This window comes from Calypte anna, chromosome 2, assembly GCF_003957555.1.
Source record: "Calypte anna isolate BGI_N300 chromosome 2, bCalAnn1_v1.p, whole genome shotgun sequence".
In the NCBI taxonomy this organism is placed as follows: Eukaryota; Metazoa; Chordata; class Aves; order Apodiformes; family Trochilidae; genus Calypte; species Calypte anna.
In genome coordinates this window covers 84,309,243-84,331,480 of record NC_044245.1, presented here as the reverse complement: position 1 = coordinate 84,331,480, position 22,238 = coordinate 84,309,243, and the positions used below count along the sequence as shown (strand labels likewise).

The window sequence follows — 22,238 nt, the reverse complement described above, 5'->3', positions numbered from 1 at the left end:
GGAAACAAACTAGTTTCTTGGTGTACATGCTTCAGACAGTAGGCAAACTATTGCAGGTATAGGAATTTACCCTAAGCCAACTACAGTCTTTGCTGATGCATGTGCTGGGATCTCTGGGCCTGAACTTAAAAGGAGAAGAGGGCTTGTCCCTTACTATCCTCAGACAGTGCATTCCAGGATCCCACAGCACACGTGTTCCAAGATGTGAATTTCAGCTGGGGCCTCTGTTCATGGCTTAAACAATAATTTTGGTAACTACTTTGTCAGTTGCTGTTTCCTGGAGGAAAAGACAAATCTTCAGAAAAAGCAGGAAAAAGAAGTTTAAAACCACTTTTGAATATACCAAGATGGCAAAACATTATTGCAGAACATAAAAACAAAAAGATGTCTCAATGCTGTCCTTTCCTCCCTTCTTGGTATCTTCCTCCCACTGTTTCATCCTCAAACTCTATGCCTCACTGAGATGACACTCTGAGGAGCATCTTAGCTAATAATCCTGGCCTCTGCAGATATCTAGTCAGTATAACTGGCAAATACATAGCTATTAAAAAAAAAATAAATTGCTGTTTTATTAAATGCCAGATTTCATCATGATGTATATCAATTCTTAACATACTTAGATCAAGAAATGTATATGAAGAGACACACAAACTATTCATCAATTCAATTATTTTGCCATTGAATGTCTCAATGATTTATGAATCTATCACACATGAAAGCAACAGACTGAGAGCAAATTTGGTTCCTACTTGAATTTGTTTCTTTCTTCACGTTCTATCCTTTGCAACCTTTCTTCTCTCTCCTGACGTCGTCTTTCTCTTTCTGCTGCCAAGGACTCCTGGTGCTGCCGAAAAGATGATGTAAGAAGACCACCCAAAGCTGGCCTACAGAGAAGGAAGATCAGATTTCTCAGTGTCATTTTTATTGATTATACTGGCAAAAAATGCAGAGCAATCATTCAGCAAGTAACATAATCCTAACTAACAGAATGACAAGGCAATATTTATGTACGGATGCTTCAAAGCACTGGCTAAATATCTTTGTGCTAAATTGACTTAGAAACTGTGATTAGCTTAAGAATGACACAGATAGGGCAGGCTTCTTAAATTGCCAGATTACTGGAGCACAAATAAAGTCCACTTAAGAATTCTTCAGTCTATTCAGTCTACTTAAAAAGTAATATTGACTAACTATATTTTACTGTATAGACCTGGTAAATGAAAACCTGAATCCTGTAATGCATTTTTAAAATTTTAACGAAAAAAATATCTGCAATACTTTTCCAGCACTTTCCAAACATGTTATCCAATGATGTTAAAAACAGATGTGTCATAAACACCTGAGAATCCTGTAAGCAGAAAAACAAAAGGTGTGAGAAATGCCCTATAGAATTTGAATGCTTTCTTAAGTAGGTGCGTATCTTCCCTTTATGCCTTAACAAAACCTTCTATCGTGATTTACTTCCTGAATATGGTGCAAGAGTAAAATGAATTATGTATAGGAACATATCAATAAAACACACAGGGACAGAGCAGTCAGTGATAATAATCATTAAATGGCATAACAATTGTTACACAGAAATCAGAGAACAATTTACCCATTTTCATCTCTTTGCCTGGGGCAGGCTTTAGCCTTCTCAAAGCATTCTTGAAAATTGTTTGTCTGATCTGCCTTAATAATAATTAATGATGCATGTGCCACACCCATCTAGTGCTTGACTAACCTTGTCAGTAAGAAAAGCTTCTCTGCTGTCTAACCTATTTTCTTTTTTCTTTTTTTTTTTTTTTTTTGCCATTGAGACATATTTGCTATTGTTCTGCTCTACAGTGAACAAAAGGAACAGTTTACTACAACCTGCTTTATGGCTAAGAAAAATTAGCACAAAAGGAGGCTTTCTCTACAGTCCTCTGACCATAACTAGAAATGGGATGCTCCACAGTCAGTTACAGTGATAAAGAAAGCTCAATGTCCCCACCAGCAATGCGTACCAAACTTCCAGCTGTAGTTCAGGAGGTGGTTAAGATGCATGAGATAAGGTAAATAAATGCCCAGCCAACAAAGTGGGACTCTTTTTCGTCATAAATGGCAGCTTCTACGATAAAGTCTTCTCAAATAAGGAAATGTTTTTTTCTTTGAGATGAAGTGTTCAAGTGAGTGAATGAGTTCAAAGTGTAATTACACGTTAAAAAAAGCTACATTTATGTTCACTTACAGCTTGGTCTTGACAGAGATTTTTTTTTTAAATTTTTGTTTTACTACAAGTAATACTTGGACTAGCAGAGTGGCTCCTCTCCCATGTCTTTCCCACACCACAGTGGTATTGGTAGCACCAACCTCTCCCATGGCAGCAGAGTGACCTCAGAGTGAACATGTCTGTCTTTCTGTCTCTTAGACAGGAAAAATCAGTAATACGCAGGGTAGCTTTATATATATGTAAATGTATTCACAATGATTGAATTAGACTGATAAAATCAAATAGACATAACTCATGTAGAGTGGTTTCTGTGCATTGCTGTAACATGAGTTTTGCAATGAAAGGATTAATGAGAGAAATAGATACTGCCTTTTCAGAGAAGAAACTAAACCCTGTCTAAAGGAAGGTTCCCAAACCAGCAATGCAAACCTGAATAAATTGTTGTTATTCTTTAGAACTCAGATCTTTTTCCTTATTTATTTACATGCCTATGGCTGCACAACATAGACTTTCAGGGTAACAGCACCAGTTCACAAGTAGAAATAGGTGCAGAAGAAAACAAAAAATAAACACAAACCTATCATCCCCAAGTGCCTATGTCTGTGCAAGGAGGAATGCCACAAAACATAGCCATTTCAGCCCCAATGGCAGTAGGGCAGCATGAATATAATTTCAATAAATCGAATTTCAATATGTCATATCCTACCCACATAAACATTACATAAGATGGTATAAAACTTGATATTCTGAAAGCCTCCCTCTTGGCACTCCTCCAGTGCTACAATATCAATGCTGGATCACACTCAAAACCATAAAAATCTCTAATATGTCTCAGCACTAAGAAAAGGGAATAAAATACCCAAATCCTGACAGTCAAGAATGTGTGGTGAATTTTCCCTTGAATATATTTTAAATTTATTTTAACTTATGACCTCTCAGTATATGTTTCAAGAAAGCTCTCAGCAGAAACAGTGGCAATACTGAGCTAACATCCAAGACCTAGAGCTCCATCCCAGCAGTAGCGTGAGAATCCATCACAATAAGGTTGGATTTATCATATGAAATTGCTCCAGGAAGGACGAAACTTCTGGAAATATGAAAACATCTGGGAATAAACTGGAGGGGATTGAAAAAGAGGGCCTTGTATCTTGTCTGTGCTTGTATGTGTAGTTAGCTTGCTATCCCACCCTGTCCTATCCCATCCAGCTGCCCCAAAGCATGCAACCTCCATTTGGAGTCAAAGGAAGTTATGACTTAATAAAACGTAAAGGAAAATTAAGGGAAGAATGGAGGGATGCTAAGAGACCAAAAGAGCAATTTGTAGGTCTGCACAGCATCTAGTGAGTTGGAAACTAAGCTGTTTGGGGCTCTGCAGTAAATGCACATTCTTATCCAAGGGATTACAGGAGAACTATACGGAGATGCATGGCTCAGTTTTGCAGATGGGATTCTAACCTGACCCTGGTAGTAAAATGTCTCTACATGCAAAGACACCTTGTTTGGAGGTTTGATCTAGCACAGTTTGGCTAGTGCTGTTCACTCGGCTCAAATTTGCAGATGTATGAACAGCAGCCTCAAAATATAAATAAAAGAAACCCATCCATGTGCCATATTAGTTTGCCACCTCTCAGAAGCTAATCAAATCAATAATAATTAGTCAAAACTTGGTATTTCTCAGTGGCTACTTTATGAGTTCATACTTCACCTGAGCTATAAGCCACAGTATAGTACACACACACATACCTGATACAACTCGTGCATCCCAAATGCAATCAGTTCTGGACTGCCGTGTTGCATACAACAGTTTATTCCATGAAATGGTCAAAACTAAGAGTCAAAGCTGCAAGAAAGGTGTGTTGAAGCAGGTTTTAATGAAGCTGACAGCTAACTACTTGTGTGGCACTGACTTCTCAAATGCAAACTTCAAACCCACATTTTGGGGTTTCAGTATATTTAGAAAAGAACAGGCCAAGCAACATCACTGATACTGCTCAGCTAGTTCTCACTTAGTGCTTAGACCCTGCAGAGTCCAGCCCACATCTCCCTTTGGTGTAGATCATATCTCACACTAAATGCTGAGAACATTTGCCTCATAAACCTCATGAATTCACAGCTTCAGAGTTGCTATCAAGCACTGTAGCTCCACTGGTATTCAGGTGCATCAATCCTCTACTTAATGCGAACTGCAACTGTAAATGAGTAGGTTTTAGTAGCTAGTGAATTCTATCCTCATTTGCTACACTTGCATAAACTAACCCTGGAAGAAAGGAGTGTTACTTTCAAGGTATACAAATCTGTGCAGCAGCCAGAGGGAAAGGCAAGTGGTAAGAGGTATTCTTCAAATATTCTAAACAGTTTTGGGAAAGGGTTTGTCTATGTTTGGTTTGTCTCTAAAATATGGGGATTTCTATCCCTGTATCCCAGTGGCAATAAGACTTAAAGTAAATGTTCCCTTTCACTGAATTCATACTTGAATCACAGATGGCAGTGGGACTGGTCAAGCCAGCTGGAGGGAAGGCTTGGGCTGAATCTTCAGGGAATTTTGGTGCTTTGATGCTATTTAAATGGTGACAGTGCCTTCAGGCCTCAGGAATATTTAAGTCTTACTGCTGTAGGCTGCCTTTTGAAACAAGAGAAGCAGGTGAAAGGCTAAAAAAACCCACCTCAGGCATTAACTCAAAGTAGGAGATCTTAACACAAAAAACCATGTGAACACTCAATGAAAGCATAATAGAATGATCACTCACAACATAGGGTTATAGCTAATATATGCCAGCATTTTAAAGTTGATGTCATTTGTTACCAGCTAGTAATGTCAACCATTTGTTCAGTTTCACAAATACAATCCAGAAGGATGTTGACTCTGACTATTTTTAGTCTTTTAAGAGAACACAAGGCCATTGAAAATGAACTGTTAATACAAAAATATTAAGGAAAGCTTCATTCTGCCTGCTGTTAAAACCAACAAAGGGTAAACAAGCTGTACTATTACACTCCCATTCCAGAAATAAAACACACAAGAATATATCTAAGTCTGGGTATCTGGGGATAGCTCCACACCATGGCATGAGGACCTGGGGACAAAAAGGTCATTAGTTATTTAAAACTTGTTGGAAAAAGACATGAAAAAGCAATAGGGAAAAAAAAAAAAAAAAAAAAAGGTAACCTGACCTACTGCATGTAACAAATAGTAAATTAGTAACCATTATTTAAAAAAATTGATATTTACAACAATATATAATACAAACATCTATTTCAGGAGGTAAAAAAAATAATAAATGGCTTATGAGAGGAAATCCATTTAGGTCAGAATAATTAATAACCTTAATAAGGAAGCACTAATTACCCATTTTTCCAAAGTGCTCCTGCTCCAGCAGTCATGGGAATGCTACAGAGGAGGAACAGCAGCCGGTAGCTCCCACTCAGGCCTTAAGTAACTCTAAATGTCTCTTGGCTTTAACAAAATAAATCCGCTTTCCAGCTTAGAAAAAGACAAAAGAGGAGACCACGCTGCCAAGAGCCATATTGCTTTTCACAGTTAAACAAAATCTCTGTGTATTATGTCTCCCTACATGACAAGGCAAATTCAAAAGCTGTTGATACAAGATTTTGCAAACAGACTAAACATTACTTGAGGAATCTTTACAAAACTTCTCTGAAAAATAAACACAAAATTGAGAGATAAAACTACTGACTAATGCTTCCTTTGAGAAAGAAACTTTAGAATGGCCAAGAGCAGAACTCATTAACATTATTAGACTTTTAACTGGCCTGAGGGGCTACATATAATGAAGGTACAGGGGAGAAGAGCTGCGCAGAGCCAGGGGCTTTCCATATATGTGCTCCTCTCCCAGGCTGACATGCACAGGTTTTAGACTGTGTTTCTGTCTTTCTCCAGCCTGTGGCTTCTCGTCCTCAGGCGAGTCACAAACTTCCTGAAAGTGGCTTGCAGAGCAGCCCCCGTGCCCCCAGAGATCCAGGCTAAGGCACGTGTCCCCTGAGCACTGCACTGCCTTGCAGTGTGAAACCAGAGCCCACCTCACGCTTTCTCTTTAAACACAGGCCCCATGATGAAGCCCACAAAGCTGCAATCAAGAATACTGCTTACACAGTAGTTCAAGAGGCAGCTAAGCCACTGTAAGCCACTGCTGCTTCCCAAATTGTAAATCATCAAGTAATTCCTACGGCCACTTTTCCTCTTAACATCTCAGCAATAAAGCTGAGGCTTTTGCCCTGGGTCCCTATTATCAACTACCAAGCTATCCCTTCCTCATTAAGTTACTCAGAGTGAAAGATGTGCTCGGTATTTACCACAAGAAAAAATAGCTTTGGTCTCTGGCCTGAGAGCCCAGAAGTACATATTAAGACAGAAAAGAAGATGGCAGAAGAAGAAAGAATAGAAAGCTGAGGAAAAAGGAGCTGTTCTTGGGAGAGCAATGGCTTTGTAAGCTGTATAGTGGGTTTTGTTTTATAGGTTTCTTGGTTTTCCTTACTACTTAACAGTTGGAGTAAGGTAACTATAGATTGCAGAATACTGATAGATGGCTAATGAGAAAACAAACAAACAAAAAAAACCCAACAGAACAAAACCAAGAAAAAAAAAAAAGAACTTGCCAAAAAGCTTTATCCAGCAGTACCTCCCTGCTGTTGTCAATTACAAAGACCTATAATTTTAGAAGAAAGTCTAATTGAAAAGCTGTATAGAAATATAAGACAGGTGGGGTTTTTTTGTTTTGTTTTGCTTTTAGAATACATAAACTGGAAAAAAAGCACCAGATTTCCAGAAAAAATTGACTGTTCTGGGCAGCTGGAGAGGGAATAAAACTCCTAACTACAGTACTCTAAGACTGATGCAGCACTTCATGTTTATGCTTTATGGTGCTTAAAGTGCCTTTAAAACTGGTGAAGAAAAAAATCACTTGTAATCTAGTCATATTAATCTCAGTGTCTATGTCTATGTCTACAGCACCTGCTGTAGAAATAAATGCATGAAAGCACGTATCTTTTAAAAGATATTTAAGAATATGGAGATGATCACTCAATGTTCAATGCTCTGCATCATGGGAGCCCAAGTACTCCTGTAGATCATAAAGCAAGTAAGGCAGAAAGCAGATTAAGGAATGTGAAGCATATTTCATCTTTCTTAAGTCTGTTTTCTAACAGTCTGGAAAACTTGGAGAGTGCATCAAACACAAATAATTTGCAAACACCATAGCAAGCCCTTACCAAGCCTGGTGATTTGGAAGAACTTCAGAGGGACCAGCCAGAGGTGGAGACTTAAGTTCACAGTGACTGGCCAAGAGGGTTGAGAAGTGGAGGTTTGCAAGCTGAACTTTCTGGCATTTGATTTAACAGACAGAGGGAAGAGTATAGGGACCATGAACTCCTGCTGCCTCAGCACACAGTGCCCTGAGAAGAAGGCTTTCCAAGCTAGGTTTACTGCACTGTTATTTCACTATCAAGCCCAGTGGAAACCATCTTCTGACAAATGCATCAGAAGAAACCTACCCTGGCAAATGTACCAGCAGGAAACAAAGGGTATTTTGCTAGCAAGGGAATGAATTAAAGCCAGTGCCAAATCCAGCAGCTCTTGCCTTTTAAGTTAGACTCCCTCAGGATCTCCTCTAACTATGGCCATGACCAACAATGTATACACTTCCACCAAAAACACACCCTGGGAGGGTGTGGAAATTTGCAAGTAATGAGTTTGCTGTCCAGCTACAGATTCCAGTCTGCAGCTTTCAATTTCAGTAACCATCTTAGTTTCAAAGTATGAGGAGGGAATCTTTGCCTAAACAGAAATATCCCAGATGTGAGCACAAGGCATGGACATATAGGAAACTCTATAAGCAACTCCTACCCCCAGGGAAGGCAGCAACTCAGAGGTACAGAAAAATGCTTTTCTCCTTGGTGTGCTCCAGACCTGCCTTGCTCTTCTTTGTAACCAACATTTATGAAGTTAAGAAACGGAGACTGATAAATTTATTTTTTCCTCTGGAAGTGGGGAGACAGTTAACTGGTGATTTAAGTTGTGAAGAGTGGGAGCAGTATATTTATAGAGCAAAGCGATTTTTGGCAGCTGAAAACTGGAGGACTGGGTTACACTTCTGCATTAGGAGTGACTTTCACAAGAAAAGAGATACAAGAGAAGCAATGTACCCTCTCTTCTCTCCCAGCTGTCGAGGGCTGAATACAAAGTGCCCTGAAATTTGCCCTCCTTTAGCAGGATACCCATGGCTGCAGCATGCACTTCAGAAACACAGCTCTCCACAGGGGACTCAGAGAAATGAGAGAGAACAACAGTATTGCAAGAAGTTGGCAAAAGGCTGCAGCTGAATTTAGAAACGGAGAAACAGTCAAGTAAGCCTTTTCTTCTGCTGTACAATCAGAAATATACATTATGTGGATTTCAAAGAACAAAATTTAGATACTTTTACACTGAATTACGTGGGTCCCTTGGATTCCCTACTGATCTTAGCCAAGGAGAATTTTAAAAGTATGAAAGTCAAAATGTTGACCACACTGCTTCTTTCTACCAAAGTTGTTGCTCTCGTTTACATAAGCACAGTGCAGCCAGGGGTATGAAAGGCCTTGCCAGAGCAAGAATCATTTTGCTGGGCATCGCTCTAAATGTTGCCTCTTCCCTCCTCCTCATTCTCAGAGGTCAGATAAACATACCAGGAACTGCATTTGAAGCTCTTCCCTGCATGACAGAAGACAGGGTTCTTTCTGTGGAGCCCTTGGATAGCTGTAACCATAAGCTGAAAGCAGAAAACTCACCTTGGAGCTAACCACAGACATGCATCTGCTTCTTATCAAGTGTCTTCCTCTCCCCTTCTCATCTTTTAACTTTTTTTCATGTGTTTGAATCCTTGTAAATTTTTACCGTCACAAGTTAGGAAATAATGTTTACACAATCTGAGGCAAACACCATCGACAGAACTCTGTGAAAACTTGCAAAATACTTTTCACTTTCCCCTCATGCACTACGCGGCCTACTCTCCAGTGACAAAATTTCTATCTATTGATCTCTATGTGAGCATTCCTGCAGGCCGTGTCTTTTCAGGAAAATGGAATAAAAGAATGCTTTTGTCCTTCTTCAAATTAGTCATGCAATCAAGGGACTGCTGGGCCATACATCAGGAAGGCAGAGAACTCAAAAAAGAACAAGACTTGATGCAAAACAGCATCTGAACTTGTATATTTAATTATCTTTCAAAAATAACTGCAACTATACTGCAGGCCAAATGCAGCTGTGGCATACACGTATTTTTTTTACACTTCATAGGTACTATTATACAAAAAGCATCAGGCTGTAACTGAAATACAAGAATGCAGAAATCCTGGTGAATTCAACTACCATGAATAGGAAGCTGCAAATTTAAAGAAAAGGAGAGAGATTTTCATTATGTGAGGTGGCATGGGGTAAACGCAGCCTGAAGGTGGGAGAGAGGTACAACTACCAGCACTCTGTTAACATGTAAGACAGATCTGATAGTTGAACACAGAACACTTCCCAGTGTCATGGAGAAAAGAGGAACGAGGTGTAATGGCTGGGAGATGCTGCAAGACAAATTTGCCTCCCAAATGTGAAATACTTTCCTAACAATGATGATAAATACTAAAATATTTTCCAGAAGTCATGTACTGCCACTTGAAAACACATGAAGGTACAGAGGGCTTTCATTTATCTTCCATGACACCCATTACAGGTCACAACAGATGGCTACAGAGCCTACCTCTGGCCTGACTCTCTCTGAATCTGCAAATTTTACAGCTCCATCCTGAGGGGCCGAGGCATTTTGCCTCCAAACCAGCGATGCACTTAGGTGCCTGCTGCAATGAAATCCCACTTCTTTACTAGAGCAGGGCCAGTGCCATCAACCTCTTGCAGGGCAGGCTCAACCATCTTCAGCCATCTCCACATTTGATCTCTTTGGGGTTTCTCTGCTGCAGAAGCAACCAGCAACTTCCACCAGCAGAGGCTTAGAAAGCTGAAACTTCAGAAGCAGTGGGATACCTTTAATTATTGCTTATCTTGCATGTGTTCTTTTAAAGTACATCGAGGTGAAAATGCCTATTTAGATTTTTTTACTATGGTTTCACTCAGCAATAATTTAATCCATTAGGAAAGATGAATGAAGGCCAACCACTCTAGGAAGATGAGCATATGCAAAATGATGCCTTTCTTCACAGATAAACTTAATGTAATTGCTCACTTCAAAAAAAGGATTCAATCAATACCTCATGGCTAGAAATACACGCATGCTGGAAGAACATGACTTGAAGCATTCTGAATAGTAGACTGAAAAGGACATGAAGCATTAGGTAGGTTCAAAGATCTATCCATCTACAAACAGATGTATTTCTCTACACACATATAGAAGTATTCTAAAAATCATTAACAAAAAATAACTGGGATAAAGGATCCTGAAAAAAATTAAGTTCAAAAAGAAGGTAGGAGATGGAATTTTCATGAATTAGAGTCCAAACTGGTAGCTGTCCTGGTTTGGACCAGGATAAAGGTGATTTTCTGTCTTGTACTTTTGTTTTTAGCTAAGTTTCTTGTAAGTAGTTGCACTTGCTGAAATTAACAGCAAGTTTCTCAGACAGTGTGTGTTTCTAGGATTGATAACACTTGATGTTTATAGTTACTGCTAGAGACTGGTATGCAGAGCCAAGGACACTGCTCAGCTCTGAGGAAAACATTTTACTGTCCAGGAGGACACAGAGGTCCCACCTGAGCCCTCCTTTGGGGAGGAACAGACAAGATAGATGCCAGAATTGACCAGAGTATTCCATCCCATATACGTCACACTCAGTATAAATTTGAGGCATCACGAGGGCCGAGCCAGATCTTTTCCTGATTTCCTGCTTCCCTTCCTTCACCCAGCATCCTGGAAGGATCCCGTCCGTTCATCTGCCTGTGGTCCTGATCCGTGCCAGCCCATATCTGTGTGTTCCTGCCTCCAGTTCCCGACTGCTGCTGACTCCAGGAGTCCAGCCTGGACTTTCCCAGGGCTGCCCTACAGCCTCGGTGGTGACGTGAGAGTTATTGGGGGAGAGGGGGGAGGAATGTGGTTTCCATTTTCCTGTATATTTGTATATATTTAGTAATTTTACCTATTTATCATTACTGTTTCATTAAAGTTGTGTAGTTTAGTTTCCAACCCATAAGTCTCTCTCCCTTATTCTCTCTCCTTTCCCTATCCTATCAAGGAGAGAGAGATTAATAGAGAGCGTCTGTTATTCGGTTTAATTGCCGGGCCAGTGTTAAACCGTGACAGTAGCAAAAAATCCAAACCCCGTTTGGCCTAATTATAAATTATTTAATTAAATTAATTAAATTAAGTATGAACTTCCACTCTTCCTCCTTCAACTCAGCATGGCATGCTTTGAAGCTGTTGTTTACTTTCTGAAGATTGTAAAATTCAGTTAATTTCTCATGGTCCAAATCCCTTCTCAAAAAGAAATTTCCTTCAAGTATCCATAGCATTTTCCAATCTTTTTTCTCCCACTTGAATTTACATGATTCAAAAGAATGTTTTAATTGTTCAAAACACTGCTTTTTTTGTTGTTGTTGATGATGTGTTTTGGTTTATTTCCTTGGGGTTTTTTTGTTTATTTGTTTTTGTTTGTCTGTTTGTTTCCTTGTTTTGGTTGTTTTGTTTTGTTAGGGGTTTTTTGGGGTTTTTTTTGTTTTTAAGTGAACTGATAACTGGTAGGTTAGTATGAGTTTGATTTCCCTACAGCAAGAAATGTTTTGCCCTTGATGAAATACAATGAGACATATAATGAATTTTCAAGGAAGGACAAAATTACAGCTTTGGAAATTCTGAGCTAAGCACATTTCCAAAATTTTATAGTTGATTTAACATGATAGAAGTGAAAATATCTGTCTGATATTTACTGTCTGAATTTACTTTAAAAAATGTAAAGAAATAAAATGTGCTTTAATTCACCTTTTGATACTTACAACTGTGTATGTGTGAAGAAACTGTTTTATCCATTCAACTGGAAGCAGGAGAAGTGGGATGGAAATGCATCCAGCCCTTTATACCAAGTCAGAGAAAGGTGTGAGAATGAGTGGGAAATCAACATTTATAGATTTTTGTAAGTTCTCTTTCTAACCTTAAAGAAGATCTGGCTATCAGATATTTCGAGTACTCATTTAGAAGAGCTCAGACTTACCTCCTTCATCCTGTCTACAGAGGAACATTTGTGAGAACACTGACTGATTTACAAACCTGTCAGATTTGCTGTCCTGAGGTGGTGAGAGAGTTGTCCCATAACGAGAAGTGGGCGTTGTTGGGGCACTCACACCAGAGTAAGGTCGTGCAGAAGAGTAAGAGTTGCTGCTGTAGCTGTTGTATCTGAAGCAATGGGAAGGAAACAGGAGAAAGGGAGAGACAGAAAGAATACATCAGCAAACAGTCATGCAACAGCAAATCCTCTTGTTTAGGGGGTGGCGGTGATTACATATCCCAGAGCTTCTCAAACATCCACTTTCTGAAAATAATGCTCTAATCCCAGCTTCAAAATATGCAACCTATCATCTCATTTCACTATCAACCATGTAATGGACATACTTTGTTCATATAGGGAGCTACTGTTATGGAAAATAAGGAGACAACAGAATGATCCTCCCAAGTGACAACTCAGAGTGTGAATACTTAAATTACTGCTCAGTTACACAAATTTCTTAGCTGTTTTTGGAGCCAATACCAGTCCATGTCAGCAGTGTTTGAACCTAGTGAAATCAAGCAAAACAGCATCCTTCCTTAGACATTATCTGAACATGGATGTTTGTGTTATAAAGGAAAAGCATCCACATTCTTTTCGATTAAAGCAGGTGGCATTTTCTTTCCTCTCCAACATAAGTCATAGCTTATGTGCTGTTTCTTACAATGTCTGTAAAAAAAATCATCATGGTTAAAAATGCATGCCTCTGGAAGCATGGATTTAGGAATTTCTACCAGTCATTCTCTCCATTAAAAAAAAAAAAAAATAAACCAAAGCTTCTTGACTTCAATGTGAGCTTCCTGATCAAAGAGAAATTGTTTCCAGGACTCCTGGAACAGTCACCTCCCCAGAGTCCTTTGTATCAAAGTTTTGATCCTGGCTCCTGTACTGAACAGAAAAGGCAGTTGTGTTGCTTTGCTGTTCCTTTTAATCATTGTACTTAAACAGCATGTCAAAGAAAGATTCCTGATTTGGGAAAATGTTAACATTTCTGTTCACAGATAATCCCACTTTCCCATGTGGAAAACGTATGATGCTCGGTAGGTGAGTACTCTGCAAGTCCAACTCATTCCAAAGACAAAATTCAATTCAGGAACAAGAGCAACATAATTTTCCTAATTATAACTCATAAGATCTAATATATCCTCCTCTACGTTGTTTTTTTTTTTTTTCTCTGCTGCTTCTTCTCCCACACACATCAGCACTCAGTAATTTCACTCAGCAATTTTCTTTAAAAAGGCTGGTTGGTTTCCTTCAGCTCCATTTAGCACACTCATCTAGTCATGCAAAATTTCATTCAGAGTTTCAAGCTTCATTCCTTAGGGCACAACAGCACTGCTGCCTGCCAAGCCTCATGTTAAAATCAGAATACATTTCAGTTAGGGATTTTTATCATGGAAAGGATGCTTCACAGAACATGCCCCCTTTAGCAATGATAACAGATCTATGTGTTAGAAAACACCCTATCACCACCATCTGTTTTTGAGAGAGTTAGTTAGTGGTAACTAAGAAGCACAAGGACGGTCAGAGGAAAAAAATATCTCTATGAGGATACTACCTATACTACATATTTTAGGAACAGGAGGTATTTAGGAATCTACTCCCTGAAAAGTATAACTCTAGCAGCAGCAATTGGAGAGCAATAAATAAGTGTGAGAGGCCTCAGGGAAAACTGCACCTATGAGGGAAAATGTAAATTTAGAGGAATCCAAGTGTTCAAGTTGCAGGTAAGGAAAGGCACGTGAACTGAGTCCCATATCAACAGCTACTTGGACTTACAGGCTTTGCAGTGAAATGAAAAAGGAAAAAAAAAACACCCACCTATGAGAAGAGAAGGACAGAAAGTTAAAAGGATCAAAGGAATCAAAAAATTTGTTCACATGCAGAAATTCGGAAGGACTGCTGGAGAAAGTAAGAAATAAATTTGCTCACAATACAAGTGCACAATTTCAGCACCTAATTTGAAGAACACTGTCCACTTCGAGAGACAGCTAAAAATCATCAACTTCTTTTCAAGGTAATTCTCTAGAATTGTTTTTGGTGCTACCTATTATCAATCTGTTTTAATTTGAACAGACTGAGGCAAAGCAATTTTTCTTTTTTTTTTTTTTTTTTTTAATGGGTGGAATGGTGAAATTAAAACCTAGAATTAAAAAGTAATGCATAAGGAACAATTGAATTGACCAGATGTTTTGAAGGGAAAACTGTCACTTCTGAGTGCTATTATTCCCTTTATAGGGTTTAATCTAATTCTGTCATTATAAAGACAAGTTGAAATTGCACATGACAGAGCTGTGTACTGTAATCTAACAGCAAATTGGGATTTGGCAGTTCAGTCTTTGAAGCCAGGATTTCACCCCCAAATTCCAAGTGGTGATCTAATCGCTCTTGGTTTTATAGCAGAAGATCTTAATTAATTTTCATGAAATCTTGCCTGCAAATTACATTGTTGTAAATGAGAGCAAAATGGTGCTCCTTTCCGTGATCTCCATATTACAGGTTATTTATCTACAGAGAAGGCCAGGAGAGTTATTAAGTATAGACCTTGAAGAGGAGTAAGATGACATGAAGGCAACAAAGGCAAGGGGAGAACATCAATCAAATAAAAACACAGGCTTACAGGACTAAAACTAATACAGGATGTTCTGGAAATAATACAACACAGAGAGTGCATTATTATCACTATAAAACTCTTGAAATGTGTTACTCATTTATATAAATAGTAATGTCAGCTGTATAAAATCTACCTGTTTTCCCTCATCACCTCTGCTTCCTTTTCTTTCACAGATGCTGAAGACTCTTCAAAGTCATACGAGAAGAGGTGAAAAGGAGTATGTGGTACATAAGGTAATTTCTCCACCGTTGGAGATACTTTTGGAGTAATGGATGCTGATGAATTTTGGGAAGAGCTTAGCAATGCTGCTGCAGGTGAAGATGGTGATGAAAGGACAGAATTATGGTGAGAGACAGATGAGTCAGGCACAGAAGAGGAGGTGCTAGTAGAGCTCTTTGCTCTAGAGCAGGAGAGAGGCCTCTCAGCTGGAGAAATGGCACTGGAGACAGCTGATGAATCAGAGCATGGTGAAAGGCTTTCACTCACAGCCTCCTGTGCACCTGGGACCCCACTGCAGGAGGAAAATATCATGACAAAGGGAAGGGAAGGAGAGAAAAATGGGGAAAAGTGAGATCAATAGATAGTACTGCTTGGAGGAAAAAAAAAGTAGTTGAGGAGATAAAAAAGACAAACAAAATCTTCCAAAATTTAGACAAGTCATCATTTCTTTTCAAACAAGAGAACTCACATCTTTGTATTCCAGTGGAGTTCTTCTTGGGGCTGGAAATACGGAGGACTGGAAGTAACTTAACTTTAAGGAAAGTAAGGGATTTAACCCAAAGGCTTCAGAACTAATTTTGATGAAATTTTTCACTACCATTTTCTAAGCAATTTTTAAGTATTTCAAGTTCATTTGTAACCACTGCCACAGAAGCACAAAGCACTCTCAAAGTGCTGGATGACATGGTCCACAGAGCACAGATAGTTCAAGACACAGTCTGAATGGCCTCTTGAAGGCCAGGTATCTGGTTATCATCCTTCCTGGTGATCTGATATTTTTACTAAAAGAACTCATCTACTAGATGAAAATAAAAATTACTCAGTCAGGGCTGTTCTGTCAAAATTAAGGTTTAGAATGATTTCAAAAGCAACATCTTATAAGATCACTTGTCAGACACTAATTAAAAATAAAAAATAAAAATAAAACACATCTTATCAGACACTAATTTTGCTGAGTGTCAGCATCCCATGTCAGTGTGAGAGCCCTGCAGAGTTGTGCCAAGTGCAACAGGAACCACATCTGCTTTGCCGTAGTGAGGGAAGGTGTTGCTGAGTGACAGAAGCAGCAAGGCAGGTGAAAAGCCACGAGATCTGCACACTGGGCTTATCTGTTTCCATTACTACCTTCAGCATGAACACTGTGCATGGGCTTTGGGCTAGACCACTTGGGAGGTGGCTGATTTCCTTCTCCAGAGACCACCTCTGCCATCCGCCCACAGGCATGCATGTCACGGCCCTTATCTGAGGAACGTGGGTCTGGCACAGAGGATGCAACAAAAAACATAATACATCTTTTATATATTAGGATATTATGAAGCTAATCATCTGGTATGTGCCAGGCAACTGTTCTCACAACAGGAGGACAGTGGGCAATCTGGAAACCTATTGCACCAGCTGTGCATGAGAGGAGTCACTGAAGCCAGGGTAGCCCTAACCCCCTCACAGCATCACACAGGAACTGCCAGGGCACAGATCACCTCTTACACTACACTGACAGGCAATGGAGGTGTTCAGAAAAGTCGTGGCAATTTAACCCATCTATCTTACAGTAACTATTATTTTAAAAGATCCGTGACCTAAAAACACATCACGCCCTGCGCACCATTTTTCTTCCTTAATTTTTTTAATAGCATTTTAGTAAATTCATACAACTTACTAATAAATTGTGTCTTAGCTTTTGACTTTTAAGATTTAGATTTGAGGAAATTATCACTTAATTTTGAAATTTCAGGCAGCCATTGGCAAGATTTGCAGACTGGAAGAAATTAATAACAACAGTACACTATTTTCTTTGGAATTCACACATTAAACAGTTTCCTTTCTTCCCTCCATGCTGTACAGTGTCTCCATGAATGTGGTTTATTTAAAAAAAAATAAAAATTCCAATCTCATTTGCTGAGTTACAAAGCCAAACAATTTAACCTAAAACAAACGGCTGTCTGGAAGAAAGAACATATTTTCTGTCTTCCAATTTGCTCAGATAAAGTTGCTAGATGCCAAATCCATATATACCTTGGAAATAAGTGGAAAATTTTACATGAGCATATTGTTTTGATAGGTGGTTTGTTAATATCCATATAAACACAGATGGGCAGGTATATAAAAAATTATATATATCTATCAACTTCACCTCTAAGTAGTTCTTTCCTATTAAAACATGAACAGAATGGATAGAAATCATAGGCAGCATTCAAAAATTCTCGATTTTCATAGTGACAGATACTGTTAATAAGGTTGTGTCATGAAAACGGGGACAGCCTGAGAAACCAAGCAACATCCTCAGTGAAGCACTGTAACATTTCACCCATTGCTTCAACTATAAAGATAAAACTATAAAGATAAAAAAAAGTCATGCTTAGAAGTCATGCTTTCTTCTAAATCTCCTAAGACTTGTGTTACTACTTCTGTACAAAAGCAGTGAGTGCAGGTAATTTTTAGTGCATTGAGCCTACATAATTAAACAAGTTTCCATTAGCACACACCCCAGCAAAGCTTTTAAATGCAAAAAAAAAAATATTGAGGGGTGGCTTTAACAGGTGCTCTAGGAATGCAAGTGAAAAGGCAGCTGCACTCTGTGCTGGTGAGATCATGCTGTGGAAAAGGTGGAGGGCCGAGGCTGAGTCCCAGTACCTGGCTTTGACCTGCCTACTGGTCTCTTCCTCCCCCTCATCCTCAGTATTGGGCTCTGTGACTGGCTGTTCTTCTTCCTCCTCTTCATAATCTTCTTCCTCTCTGAGACCAGACCAAGGAAAGAGGCATGCAATGGGATGAAAAGAGAGAAGGTGGAAGAGAAAATGATGTGAGTCCCCAGAGAAAGAAATACAATGAAGTTAGAAATGGAAGGGAAACACATGGGGGGGGGGGGGGGGGGAAGTATGGCCCCCCTATGTTAGACACACAGCCACCTAAAACTTTCTGCTAAATATGTGTTGGTGCAAGGGTAGCTACCAATAGAAAAATATTGCACTTCCCTATTTACATTTTTTGTATGGTAAAGATGCCATTGCTTTTTCTTTGGCTTAGCTTCCCATTTGCTGCTGCCCTGCCTACAGAGGCATTAATGGAAAACATTCACAGCATTGCCAATGCTCAGCTACTTAGGCATTAATCTGTGTCTGTTTTAAAGGACAGTACACAATGTGCTGGCACAGGACAGCTGGCACTGGGCATCACACTTTCTAAATTAACACAACTAAAACATTCCTGTTTAGCAGCTGATAGATAGCTCAACTGGAAAACAGAACAGAGTGAACCATTAAGTTAGAAATAACAGAGAGAACAAATCAGTTCAGGCCTTTTTGCAAATAGCAATATTTAAGTTATCAGATGCCAGTACATGAATTATTTCAGCAAAGAGTCATTAGTATGGTCAAAGCAGGCTCTGGTTCAGCAGTAATTCTGGCATAGGAGAATTGTAAGTCACACATAAAGCCTCCATAACCTAAAAATCACATAAGCAAAAAAGAAAACTGTGTTAAACACAACAAAAAGGTTAGGGTTCCCCTCCTTCCTAATTTTACATTTCCATCCCAAATCAATGGATTAGAGGGAGATACAGAATATATCCTCTCTTTGGACTTTTTTTAGTATTTCCAGTTTATCCAGTTCTCCACTTGATTTAATGATGAATACTATTAGGTTGTGTTCCATGTAAAAACTAAAACAAACAGTAATAAAGTTTCAAAGACACATAGATTTTGCATTTTCCTAGAAGCTGGTATTCTTTCTGTAAATTCTGAAGCGATGCTCTGTCCTTTTTTTAAATCTTATTTTGAATTAGTTTCCATATTATAAGAATAATGAACAATTACAATGGGACATATGAACTCATTGAGTGCAGTGCGAAGGATCAATCCAAAATTTGCTCTATTTGTATGGAGTTAGTTATAGAATAATCAGGAAAAGAGCATCAGCTGGACCTTTTCCAATATTCTGGCAAAGATCTTTTAAACAGACACTTTCAACCAATCCTAAGGCATCATAGCAACATCTCTGTCTTCTTGTTTTTGCCATACGTATACATGTTGGGATACTAAAAAAAAAAAAAGAAAAATCCCATAACGCTGATAGCATGATTTATTGCTAATATGAACAAGAGTGGCCCAGTTAGTACTATGTTTTAAGCTCCCAGCACACTTCCACATTGGTGATGTCAAGTTCCTTGCTCTCCTATACTGCCTTGAAATGCTCAAAATGGTAACTGAAATACTCATTGGATATGGTGGATCTTGTAAATCTGAAAAAGTTCTATGAGAGCTTTTTCATTCACACGAGTGCATGGTAGTAGGGACAGTAACTTACATGATATGGGTTGAAATGTAAAACACTGGATTTATATTTGCACTGGATAAAGAGAGAAGGTTGGAAGAAAAAAGCATCCAGAACTGAAAGGATTAGCTCATGGTTAAGGATGACTTCATACCACAGGATCATGAGGCACCTAAATTAACATTTGCCAGGTGAGCGACACATCCTGAATATTTTACTTGACACCTCATGCTTCTCCCTTTACATCTTGTGTTCACAGCTCTGAACCTACCATTTAAAGTCTTCATACCAAGTCTGTTGTTTAGCAGAAGTGAAAGCTGTTCCCTTCCCCACTGACCAGAGCTTTTACAATCAGTATTTATAAGAATAGGGTATTTAATTGGTACCTAGAGGCCTGAAACTACTTTTATCCTAGAGCCAACCAAAGTTTGCAATGAAGGACTTACTATCCTAATTTTGAGTGCCCATTTTTAAAAATGCTAAACCTTTGTGTAGAAAGTGTAGAGCTGTCAAGTGAACTATATATTAAATACTACAGGTGAGCAGTAATCAAAATACAGTCATCTGGGTTTCTTACTGCTTTATAAGCATCATTACAATCCACTATTGGGAAAATCTGATTCCCAAACAATTAACTTAATTATAAATATGAAAACACCCTAAATTATACTTACATATAATAACCTTCATAAAACTATGATATATGGCCATTCCCCTACAAAGGATTTACTGCATCTTACCCTTGAAGGACTACTTATCTGCAAAAAAAATCCTGAAAACCAAGCAGCTTTTAGAATTACAACAGAAATGTCCATACAAGCTCAGGTTAACAATTGAAAAACAAACCAGGGTATGGAACTGTGACATCTCTATTTCCAGAGTCATCAATAACATATTTTCCACAAGCACAATGATTTATATAAAAACATGATTAAAATAGAAATAGTTCTTTCAAATGTGTAAGATAGCTATGCTTAGAAGACTTCAGCTTTCTATGTACATGCGTCTTTAAGGTAAGCTGTGAAACATTCATGTGATGAATTGAAGGCTGTATTATAAAAGGAGGAATTAATTTAATCTTTAAATCAGTTACTAGACTGAAAATCACTACACCATAAAGTCTAGTTTGGGACCAGTAAGGTTCTGGTTTCAGTCTATAGGTAAAGACACTCCTGTCTACAATGAGAAACAGAACTTAGGAGGTGGTACGAGCTCCCTACAAAGAGCTGATAGGAATGTTTAGCCCCTGTCCTCCTTCATGATAGGTCGTGAACTATTAGTAATGTCACATGAAGGAAATACTTCTGTCTGGTCTAATGTTTATCTGCAAGTTCATCTCGGGAAGCAAAAAGTCAAGACCCTGCTTCTTAGATGTTATGACTTGCTGTACTCTAGAGGAACAGATCAAGAGTAACAGCCCTTGAGTTTTTATATTATTTAAGAATATCATATTTCAAAAGAAATATGCATGTACAGCAGCCCCATGTGGCACACTTGTTTTTACAGTTTATAATCAGACATGAACACATGCCTGATGGGTACTGTATCCAAGCTGAGTATTTTGTTGGAAGCCAATCTTTTCTTGATTATTGCGCATCTATCTGAACTCTGAATAGTAAAAAAACCCAAGTTAACTAGGTGGGCTCTGAGAAGTGAGTGTACACAAATGATACACAAACCACATCCACTCAGAGCTCATGGAGTGCACCCACGGTTATGTGCCTGCTAGAGCCACTGGCTTTGTGAACTGGCATTCCCAAGGCTGCTGACAGCAGACAGCAACACTCAGATGCTGAGATGGACACAATAAAGAAAATTACTTTATTTATTCCTGATCTTGAAAGAGAACCTTGGCAATCATCTGGTTCAGTTTTTCTTATGACAGAGGCTGGAAGTTTACTGATATCAGGCCACAGACTCTTTCCTCAGATCCCCTTGACTTCCAGAACAAAAGCTTGGTAGTTTTGATTGTAAAGCTCTCTTCCTCTGCTAATATTACCTCTAGAAAGAGAGCAGGTACATGACTACTGGCAGGAGAAGCCAGAGCAGGAGCTGGCCCTACAGGTATCATCTCAGGGATGGCTGTAGAGAGACATTGTCAACCAGGTGCCTTGAGTTGCCAAAGAGTGGGTGTGAGTCCACCTGTGCCTGATTAGGACAGGCCCCTATTGGGCATGAGCAAGACCAGGGAGCCAATAAAGGTGGGACACACACCCACAGAAGGCACCTCAGTTCACTCTGGTGCGAGGCATGGAGAGGCCAGCAGCTCGTCGAGCCTCTGGAGCAAGAAAGGCTCTTCCCGCTACACTTCTACCCTGGAAGCGCTGTGTGGTGGCTGGAGTCCTGGAAGAGACCAGCAGCTCGTCGAGCTTCAGGAGCAAGAATGGCTCCTCCCGCTACAGATGGCTGGTGTTGTTCATGGAGGCAGGCTGGCTTCCCAGCCTGCAAGAGTGAAGTTCAAGTTGAGGCAAACTTGCACAGCAGAAGTACATGCATACCTAGGAGAGATACTCAACACTTGGAAAGTCCTCTTTCAGCAACTAAACTCATAGGTTCAGACCCCTGGACTATCCCCAGAATGTTGATCAGATTCAGACCAGAGGAGAGGGGTACTTATAGGCAGGAATCAAGCACAGTCTTCTTTCAACCAAAACAATAGGGGCAGCTGATTCTCATTATGGTTATAGAGTGGATATTCTG

General features: G+C 39.2%; 1 protein-coding gene across 3 annotated transcripts in view; it reads right to left on the bottom strand.

The window, feature by feature from the left end:
- Nucleotides 1-22,238, bottom strand: part of FHOD3 (formin homology 2 domain containing 3) — a 390,937-nt gene that overhangs the window by 80,145 nt on the left and 288,554 nt on the right. Inside the window, exons 12-15 of one of the 3 annotated variants that reach the window (XM_030444367.1) lie at nt 17,901-18,002; nt 15,184-15,561; nt 12,442-12,567; nt 750-884 (exon numbers count right to left, since the gene is read on the bottom strand). In XM_030444367.1, the coding sequence (XP_030300227.1) occupies nt 750-884; nt 12,442-12,567; nt 15,184-15,561; nt 17,901-18,002 (741 nt within the window). The remainder of the gene's footprint in view (nt 1-749; nt 885-12,441; nt 12,568-15,183; nt 15,562-17,900; nt 18,003-22,238) is intronic. The other 2 variants (XM_030444368.1, XM_030444369.1) reach the window with 2 other exon arrangements.